General features: G+C 42.6%; 1 protein-coding gene across 1 annotated transcript; it reads right to left on the bottom strand.

Annotated features, from left to right (window-relative positions):
- rhoh (ras homolog family member H) lies at window positions 1–2,115 on the bottom strand. Its single transcript, XM_020523341.2, has 2 exons — window positions 1,722–2,115; window positions 1–1,227 (listed from the first exon to the last, which is right to left on the bottom strand). The coding sequence occupies exon 2, from the start codon at window positions 1,062–1,064 to the stop codon at window positions 498–500; it is 567 nt and encodes a 188-aa protein (XP_020378930.1). The 5' UTR covers window positions 1,065–1,227; window positions 1,722–2,115; the 3' UTR covers window positions 1–497.
- Window positions 2,116–10,363: the final 8,248 nt, after the last annotated feature.

Below are 10,363 nucleotides of genomic sequence, written 5' to 3'. Positions count from 1 at the left end.
AAGTATAAAATTATTAAATATTACAGTCATCAAAAGTACTGGCTATGTACTTTTACTTGGATCTCTGAGATCAACGCACTTTACCAGCGAGTGCAAGGTTACAGTTTTATTTAATATTTCATCTTTAAAATAACTTGCATGATGGTGGCACCCAGCTCAAGTTAAATACACAAAACAAGAATGTCAGCCATCCTTCCGTAATGATTAAATGTCACTGTATTTTGAACTCCTAAAAGTTCATGACAGTCAATGCTGAAATCAGTTCCTCCTCCTCAGTTTTCCGTTAGCGTTCCTGACTGGGATTCATTACTTCAGTAGAAATGAATCAGTGAAACTGATATAGATACAGTAGCATCAGTGAACACAGCCAACTCGTACCCATATTGTATGATCAACACAGTCAGGCTGAAAGCCATTTAGGTGACAACACCTTTAGTATTTGTTGACAAATTGGAAAGTTACAATTATTTTAAATTACTATACCAGGCTAATGAAAGTCAGGCTATCACACATTTATTGAGGTCGATGATCTTCTTCCTGCTTTGTTTGTTTATGTATCTGACAGCTGTCCTCACTGCATATTCAAACACTTCTTGTACCCCTCTGTTAGTAATTGCTGAGCACTCCAGGTATCCTCGTGCTCCGATATCTCTTGTCAGCCTCTTCCCATCAACAGATGTGATGGTGCGAAAAGTGCCTATGTCACGCTGGTCTATTTGTGTAGCAACAACCAATACTGGAACTTTTGGTAAAAAGCTTCTGACTTCTGGCATCCACTTATTTTTAACGTTCAAGTAAGACATGGGGTTTGCTACAGAGTAGCAAATTAGCACCACATCAGCCTGTTGGTAAGAAAGTGGTCGAATTCCTTGAAATGAATCATTTCCTGATGTGTCCCAGAGTCCCAGGCTGATCTGTGTTCCATCCATAAACACATCTACTCCTGTGTTGTCATAAACTGTGGGCTTGTACATATCTGGGAAAGTCTCTGATGTAAACCTCACCAGCAAAGCTGTTTTCCCCACTTTTACATCACCCACGAGAACACATTTTATGGAGCTCATGATGCCTCCAAGTTGCTATGTAAAATAAATCACAAGTAGCTTTGGCAGGTCTTTTCAATCTCTCACAGCAGGAACACAGATCCTTCCGAAAATGCTTTTTCTGTTCAATGCAGCAGCTCACTACAATGGATGTTCAGAGAGTTCCACCAAAGCATTCCCTCACCTGTGAAACAAGGAAGAGATATTTATGATTAAAAAGCTCTGATAAAATGTCAAACCTAAAAAATTAACTAGTGTTATATTTCAAATGCTGGCTCAACATTTTATTTCCACTTCAAAATTATTTTTACTTCTAAATTAACAATAGATTGACACAGACATTTGTCTTTAAGCGTCTGGGTACTGTAGAAGGCAAGGGAAACTTACAATTTCCCCTGTTCTGGGAAAGAATAATTGGAGCAAAAGGCAGAGTAATGAATTTTCACTTAAAACACTGAAGACAGTAACTTAACTGGTACAAATCTGGAATGAAGAGTTCCTCTGTGTCCTAGATGTCAAAAAAGTTTAAGTCTGCTTTTAAAGAATGAGTTTACAATTTCACAGCACATCAAGGATCGACAAAATTTTCCTCAATGCTTTATACTACCACTCTTGCAAGACATTTTGCAAAAATCCATGAAAGCTAAAAGGAAAATCATGAGTTAGTATTTAACGTACTTGAGTTAGTTCTTGCTGCAGGTTTTGCCTCTAACAGTCCACTAACGTTGACCACAGGTTTTGCCGATAGACTTGCATGTATCCACTACTGTTCCGTTAATGATTTTTGCTTCGTCTTGCTTCTATATATATATATTGCTCTTCCTTCCTGGTAACCTTGGGAACAAACATGACAACACAGCTCCCAGCAGTTCTTGACACATTCTAGTGACGTACCCAATTCTAGGGAAATTGTAGTATTAGCAAACTTCCTTCTAAATTCAGATTATATTTCTCCATTCAATTATTACCATTTTCATAGAAAAGCTAGATGATGACCATAAGACCGTAAGACATAGGAGCAGAAATTAGGCCATTCAGCCCATTGCATCAGCTCCGCCATTCAATCATGGCTGATAAGTTTCTCAACTCCATTCTCCTGCTTTCTCCCCGTAACCCTTGATCCCCTTGAAATTCAAGAACTTATCTAACTCCGTCTTAAATATACTCACTGACCTGGCCTCCACAGCCTTCCACGGCAGTGAATTTCATAGATTCACCACTCTCTGGCTGAAGAAGTTTCTCCTTATCTCCATTCTAAAAGGTCTTCCCTTTACTGTAAGGCTGTGCCCACGGGTCCTAGTCTCTCCTACCAATGGAAGCATTTTGCCAACATCCACTCTGTCCAGGCCATTCAGTATTCTGTAAGTTTCAATTAGATCCCCCCTCATCCTTCTAAACTCCACCAAGTATAGACCCAGAGTCCTCAAATGTTCTTAATATGTTAAGCTTTTCATTCCTGGGACCATTCTTGTGAACCTCCTCTGAACCCGCTCCAGGGCCAATACATCTTTCCTGAGATATGGGGCCCAAAACTGCGCACAATACTCCAAATATGGCCTGACCAGAGCCTCGTAGGGCCTCAGATGTATATCCCTGCTTTTATATTAAAGTCGTCTCAAAATAAAAGGCAGCTACTGCCTTTAGTGGAAACGGGTTCTAACTGCAGGGTCCATACCTCTAGAAAAACCCAATGAAAGGAATTCCTTTAATTGGAGCATCTGGAGGGAAAGAAGGCATCACAGAGAACATCAGGGATGCAAGGTTGTATTAGAGATGATATATGCCCATTCTCTTGTACCCTTACATACATACCAACTGACTGAGGTAAATTGTCCTTACTATGGTAAAATAGGCTGTTTATTGCTCTCTTTCAAAACGAATACTAGCAAATGTCCAATGCCAACACTTAGATATGTGAATAGCTGTAATGCTGATTAAAAATGCCCCTGACAGACATGCTTTCCTTGGTGCCACATGTAAAGGTCATACTAGGATCAACAACCAGTGAAATCTGACTGCACCTGCCAAGATCCCCCAAATGTTTCTGCTGGCCAATGCAATCCTACCTGAATATAATCACAGGAACATGACTTCTTTGGTCATCAGAGGCAGATACAGAACTTGTCACTCGCTGACATCCATATATTCCTTGCACTCCAGTCTGAGGGGTATGCAGGGTTTGCTACCAAGTAGTAAATTAACCCTGCATCTGCCTGTTGCTACAAAAGTGTGGAAATTTCTTGAAATAAGTCATTTCCTGATGTGTCCCAGAATCCCAGGCTGACCTGAGTTCCATCCATGAACAGATTTACTCTGGTGTTGCCACAAACTGTGGGATTTGTACATATCTGGGAAAGGCAAAGTATCTCATTGTATGCTAAATTTTTCAAATATTTGTGAGACATATGAAAAGGCACCATAGCAATACAAAACCTGTTTTGTAAACTATTGCCAGAGTTAATTTTGCCCGAGTTCTCGGATGGGGATTGGGTACAAGAATAATTCAGTCTTCCTGCAATTATATATTTAGAAAGACCACATCGAAAGAACGAATAGAATGGGCTTGGTGATCTCATTAAAATATAAGCTTATAAAAGGGTTTTACAGTCTAGATGTCCAGGATTATTTTTCCATAAGACTGTAAGAGATAGGAGCAGAAGTAGATTGTTCAGCTCAGTGAGGCTCCTGCACCATTCAATAACATTGTAGCTGACCTGATTATCCCAAATTCCATTTTCCTGCCTTGTCCGAAAAACTTTGATTCCCTTATTGATTTGAAGTCTGTCTATCTTGGCCTTGAATATACCAAACAACACAGCTTCAAAGGCCCTCTGCAATAAAGACTTCTACTGATTGACTACTCTCTGAGTCACAAAATTTTACCTCATCTCGGTCTTTAATGCATGATGCCTAATTATGTAAATATGCCCTCTGGTCCTAGACTTTCCCATAAAAGAAAACAATGTCTCCACATCTACCCTATGCCTAAAAATCTTACATGTTTCAATAAGGTCTCCTCTAATTCTTCTGAACTCCAATGAGTACAAGCCCAACCTACTCAACACCTCCAAATAAAACAGTCCCTCCCTACCCTGGATCAGCCTAGTGAACCTCTCCGTACTTCCTCTAATCCCAGCAAATATTTCCTTAGGCAAAACATTGACACGTCATTCCAGGTTAGGCATAACTCATGCTTTGTTCAGTTTTAGCAAGACATCCCTATTTTTATAGTCCATTCCCTTCCCTGCCTTCCCTGTTACTAGGATGCCAGCTTTTTGTGATTCATGGGTGGGGATCTCAAATCCCTCTGTGCTGCAGCTTTCTGCTGTCTTTTCTGATTTAAATAATATTCAAATTTTTTTCCTGCTAAAGTACATTTTCCCAGATCATAATCCATCAGCCAATTTTTTGGCCACATGCTTTTCCGTCCATATCCCTCTGTAGACTCTGTGTCATCCTCAACTCTTGCCTTCCCACCTATTTTTGTGTTATCAGTAAAGATGGAGATAGTGCATTCAATTCTGTCGTCCAAGTCATTGATATATATTGTAAATACTTGTGGCCCCAGCATCAATCTGTGTCATTTGACTAGTTACGGATTGCATTTTGAAAATGCTCCCATATCCTAACTTTGTTTTAATTAGTTAATCAATCCTCAATACATGGAAATATACTGTTCCTAACACCGTGGGATCTTGTCTTATTAAGTAGTCTTACATGCATTACCTAAACAAATGGCATATGAACATCCAAATATGTTATAACCACTTGTTCCCCTTTATCTGTCCTGCTTGTTACTTCCTCAAAGAACACTAATAATAATTTGTCAGGTATAATTTCCCCTTCATGAAACCATGCTTACTCTGCTTGATTTTATTATGCACTGCTCTTGGATTGTTTATTAGACTCAAGCATTTTCCCAATGACAAATGTTAAGCTATTGTTTATAGTTACATTTTTTTTTGTCTCCCTCTCTTTATGAATAAGGATGTTAAATTGGCAGTTTTCCAAACCACTAGGACTTTTTCTCCCAGATCTAAAGATTCTTGGAAGATTACTACCAGTGCATCAGCTATTTCTGAAAACGCAAAAATGGTATAGATCACAGCTGGTCAGGCAGCATCCGTGGGGAGAGAGCAATCTGATGTTTCGAGTCTAGATGACTCTTCATCAGAGTGCTCTGGTGAAGTCATCTAGACTCAAAACGTTAGCTTGCTCTCTCTCTTCACAGATGCTGCCTGACCTGCTGTGATTTCCAGCATTTTTATTTTCAGAAAAGATTCCAGCATCTGCAGTAATTTGCTCCTACCTCTGCCATTTCTGTTGTAGCTACGTCTTTTAAAATCCTTGGATGTAATCCATTAGGTTAGAGGATTCAAAAGAACAGTACAGCACAGGAACAGGCCCTTCAGACCACCAGGGCTGCAACAACACATGGTGCCTTCCTAAATTAAAAACGTTTTGCCTCCATGTGGTCCATTTCCCTCTATTCCAGGAAATTGCCTCTCATGTCTCCTTTAAACTTTCCTCCTTTTACTTTAAACCTATGTCCTCGAGTAATTGACATTTCTACCCTAGAAAAGGACTCCAATTATCGATTCTGTCCATGCCTGTCATAATTTTGTAAACATCTATCAGGTCACCCCTCCTCCTTCGACATTCAAGAGAAAATAATTTCATCCAATTTTTCCTTACACCTAATACCCTTCAAACCAGGCAACATCCTGGTACACCGTTTCTGTACCCTCTCCAAAGCCTCCATTTCTTTCTGCTAATGTGGTGACCAGACTGGTACACAAATGTAGCTTAACTAAAGTTATGTACAGTTGAAACAAGACTTGCCAATGTTTATACTCTATGCCACAACCAATGAAGGCAAGCATGCTATATGCCTTCTTGACCACTTTATCCATTTGTATTGCTACTTTCAGGGAAGTATGGACCTGTACGCCTAGATCCCGCTGTATATTGATGCAACTAAGAGTTCTGCCATTTACTGTATATTTCCCTCCTGCATCAGATCTTCCAAAATGCATCACCTCACATTTGTCCAAATTAAATGCCATCTACCATTTCTCCACCTATGTCTCCAGCCTATCTATCCTGCTTTTTCCTCTGGAAATCCTCCTCACTATCTATAGTTCCCCCAATCTTTGTGTTATCTGCAAACTTACTAATCAGACCACCTACAGTCTCCTCCAAATCATTTATATATATTACAAACTACAGGGGTCCCAGCACTGATCCCTACAGAACACCGCTAGTCACAGATCTCTGAAATAAATCCCCGCAGAGGCTGGGATCACATCACCAAGACACCCTTTATTTACACGTGGAGAGTCCTTGACACTGATCCAGCTCCCTCAGAGCAAGCTCTGAGTAAACAGGATGTCTGGCACTCCTGTTCTTACCTGTCAGCCAGGGCTCCCTGATTAGACCAGATTAACAGCCCCAATCAGGGAACTCATATTCTATGAGGTCCACCCGGGTACATCCCTCCCCCTCTGAATCCAAAGACATAGGCCAGTTCTTTTTTTTTTGTACCTTCTCCTAAGCCGTTTCTCCAACTCTGCCTCTGATACAAGCATCGTGTAACGCACATTAGCCTACCTCTTGCACCAGGAGCATCTCGGAAGAAATTCATTCTCCTCTTCAGGCAGCAAAAGCATCGAGGTGGCAACATCCACCGTGTCCATCTCAGATTACAAGGTATCTTCAACATTTGATGGAATGGAAGAACCCACATGTTCTGGAACACTCGAGGAGCCAGGCACATCTTGCTCCCGCATCATTTGCAAGTTTGCAGCTTTCGTATAGTCCATATCCTTGCTTAGGACCATCGCACCTACCTAAACCTTATATATTTTTGGACCTAACCTCGCGTCAACCAACCTCTCACCCATGCAGAGCCATTCCCGTGGTTTCTACACTAAACTTTGTCCCCTGAAGTAAACCCTCGCTTAGCTGAGTCTTGTGTCCAGCACTAGCATTCCTGATGCCGTTTCACCCTCCGCCCAGGTTCAGGAAATTCAGATTTAACCTGGTGCAGTGTCTTCTCCTCATTAGCAACTCTGCTGGGTTATCCTTGCAGTTGCATGAGGAGTGGTCCTGTAATCAAATAGGAACTGGGACAGTTTGGTATCTAGTGAAGCTGCAGGCTGTTTCTTTGAACCTGCCTTCAAAGTTTGGACTGACTGCTCTTTCTGCCAGACCATTGGATGATAGATGGTGAGCAGCCGTATTTTGAATACCATTCAACTTGAGGAAACACTCAAATTCCCTGCTAGTAAATGATGGCCCAGGGAAAGACCTAAGCTCTGGTACAGATATGGGAGCCAGACCACCTTTGATCGCCCTCACTTTATCTTCCAATAGTGTAACACAGTCTTGTTGACTCTGTAGCCTAAGTAGTTTATTTGGGGTGCCTGGAACACACATTTTTCCCTTCTAAGGCTCATTTGGGAGAAACATCTAAGAAGAATGTCCGAGTTTTCTAAGTGCTTCTTATTGACCTTTCGTGTTATTAGCACATCATCCAGATAAATGTCGACCTGGGATATACCTTGTAAAATGTTCTCCATTGTTCACTGGAAAATTGCAGAGGCTGATAATACCCTAAATGGCAGTCTCGTAGATTGGTACAAACTCTTATGGGTTTTAATTGTAGCATATTTCTGGGAATCGTCATCTAATCGCAATTGCAAGTACGCATGACTCATGTTCAGCTTCGTGAAGGACAGCATCCCCTGCCAGCTGTATGTATAAACCCTCTGTGCAAGAGACTGGGCATTTATCCAGCTGCAAAAAGTGGTTTACCATTTGTTTAAAATCCCCACAAAGGCAAACTGACCCATCAGGCTTCACAATCGGAACAACTGGTGCTGCCCATTCTGCAAACTGGACTGGTTTGATGATTCCTTCGCTTTCTGGTCTTCTGATTTCTGTCTCTACTTTTGCCCGTAAGACAAATGGCACTGAGCGGGCCTTGCAAAATCTCAGAATTGCTTCCTGGTCAACATGCAAGGCGGCCTTGGCTCCTTTGATAGTCCCTAGACCTTCCTGAAAAACATTCGGGTATTTAATTAGGACATCACGCAAGCCAATCTACGTGAATCTTTCTCAATCAATTTTAGTCCATCATGCTTGGGCCTAAGCCTTTTACTACTATCAGTGGTAACTGAACCTGCTGCTTCTCATAAGAGACTAGAACTGAAGTTGTACCCTTAAGCTGTAAAGTTCTCTGGTAGAGGTTCTCAGTCTAGCCGACATCTTACTCAAACTTAAAGGCTGGAGTCCAGAACAACTTTTGTTGAAGACTGGTTCTGCAGTCACTGAAAAGGCCATACCAGTATCCACCTCCATTAGAACCAGATGACCATTTAACCAGACAATTATTTTGATTGGTTCTGATTTGGATGTTGCTCAGCAATTTAACTGTTTCAGGCCAGATGCAGATGAGCCCCGGCCACACCTGCCTTTTTGTAGGTTATGTCAAACAGTCCCTCTTCAGTACGTACATGGGTTCTGTTCACCAACTCTTCCGCTGTTACATCAATGACTGCATAGATGCTGCATCCTGCACCCGGGCTGAACTGGAGCAGTTCATCAACTTCGCTAACAACTTCCACCCTGACCTCTATCTCAGACACCTCCCTCCCCCTTCTTGACCTTCTGGTGACAGTTTATGGACCGACATTTACTATACTGTCATATCTACAGACTCTCATAGCTACCTAGACTACACCTCCAGCAAAAACTCCATCCCGTTTTCCCAGTTCCTCTGTCTCTGTTGCATCTGCTCTGACGAGGATATGGTCCACTCCCAAGAATCCCAGATGTCCTCATTTTTCAAACAACGCTCTTTTCCCCCATCTATCTTCCAGGCAGCCCTCCACCACACCTCCTCCATTCCCCATTCCACAGCTCTTAATCACCACACCCCACTCCAAACATAATAAAGACAAGGTCCCCCTTGTCCTCACTTTCCATCCCACCAGCCTCTGCATTCAACGTATCATCCTCAAACACTTCTGCCAACTCTAATTAGAACCCACAACCCAGAACATCATCCACTCCCCACCCTTCTCTGCCTGCTGCAAGAAACATTTCCTTGGCCACTCCTTAGTTCACGCCACACTCCCCACCAACCACTCCAACCCACCCAGTACCTTCCCCTGTACCCCTAAAATATGCAACACCTGCCCACACATCACCTCCCCTTCACCTCCATTCAGGGCCCTAAACAGTCCTTCCAAGTCAGACACAGCTTCACCTGAATCTCCTCCAACCTAGTCTATTGCATCCAGTGCTCCCAATGTGGTCTTCTCTACATCAGTGAGATCAAACGTAGACAAGATAACTATTTTGCCCAGCATCTTTACCTGGTCTGTAACGGCCAACCTAACCTCCCAGTGACCGCCAATTTCAATTCCCCCACCGCACCCCCCACCCCACTACCCCTCCCTCCTGTCCTTCCTTGGCCTCCTCCAGTGTCGCAGCAATTTGGAACGCAAGTTTGAGGAACAACACCTTATCTTCCGCCTGGGCACCCTACAGCCCGGAGGACTTAACATTGAGTTCTCTAATTTCAAATAACCTTCCCACCCATTCCCCGGCTCCCTTTCCAGCCCCGTGTCCTCCCATCCATTCCATCTACTGACCCTCCCATCCATTGACCAACTGGGTCATACCTACTACCAGTGTCCACCTATCACCACCATTCCGCTATCCCCATCCTCCCCTTTACCTGCAGCTCCCCCTACGTCCACGTCCAGTTCTGAAGAAGAGTAATACCCGAAATGTTCACTGCTTTCCTCCAGAACCTGCCTGGCTTGCTGTGTTCTTCCAACCTCCTGTTTGTCTACCTAACCTTCCCAAATAATGGCATGATGCCAGAAATGCTTACCCCAACTCAAAGACAACTGTTGCGAGCAAATTTCTTCAGGAATGTGCTTTTCTCTCATTGCTACTGAAATAACTCCAGAGATGCCACAATTCCATCACCAAGTCTCCCTTTATTTATATGTGGAGAGTCCTTAACACTCCCTCAGAGCCAGCTCTCAGGATGTCAAGATATGACACTCCTTATCTGTCAGCCAGGGCTCCCTGATTGAACCAGGTTAACAGCCCAATCAAGGAACTCATTCTATGAGGGCCACCTGGCTGACTTCATTACAATCACTACCACCTCCAGTCAGACTCATTAACCTTTAGCCCCACTACTTTTCCAAGTAATAGTTATTATATTTATTTCCTCCCCTTTTAGCCCCTTGATTATTTCATAATTTTTGGAACATTATTAATGTCCTCTGCTGTTCATA

This window comes from Rhincodon typus, unplaced genomic scaffold (assembly GCF_021869965.1).
Source record: "Rhincodon typus isolate 14 unplaced genomic scaffold, sRhiTyp1.1 hic_rhity00001752, whole genome shotgun sequence".
Classification (NCBI taxonomy): domain Eukaryota; kingdom Metazoa; phylum Chordata; class Chondrichthyes; order Orectolobiformes; family Rhincodontidae; genus Rhincodon; species Rhincodon typus.
Note: the sequence above shows the minus strand (reverse complement) of the source record. Positions and strands in the feature narration are given on the sequence as shown.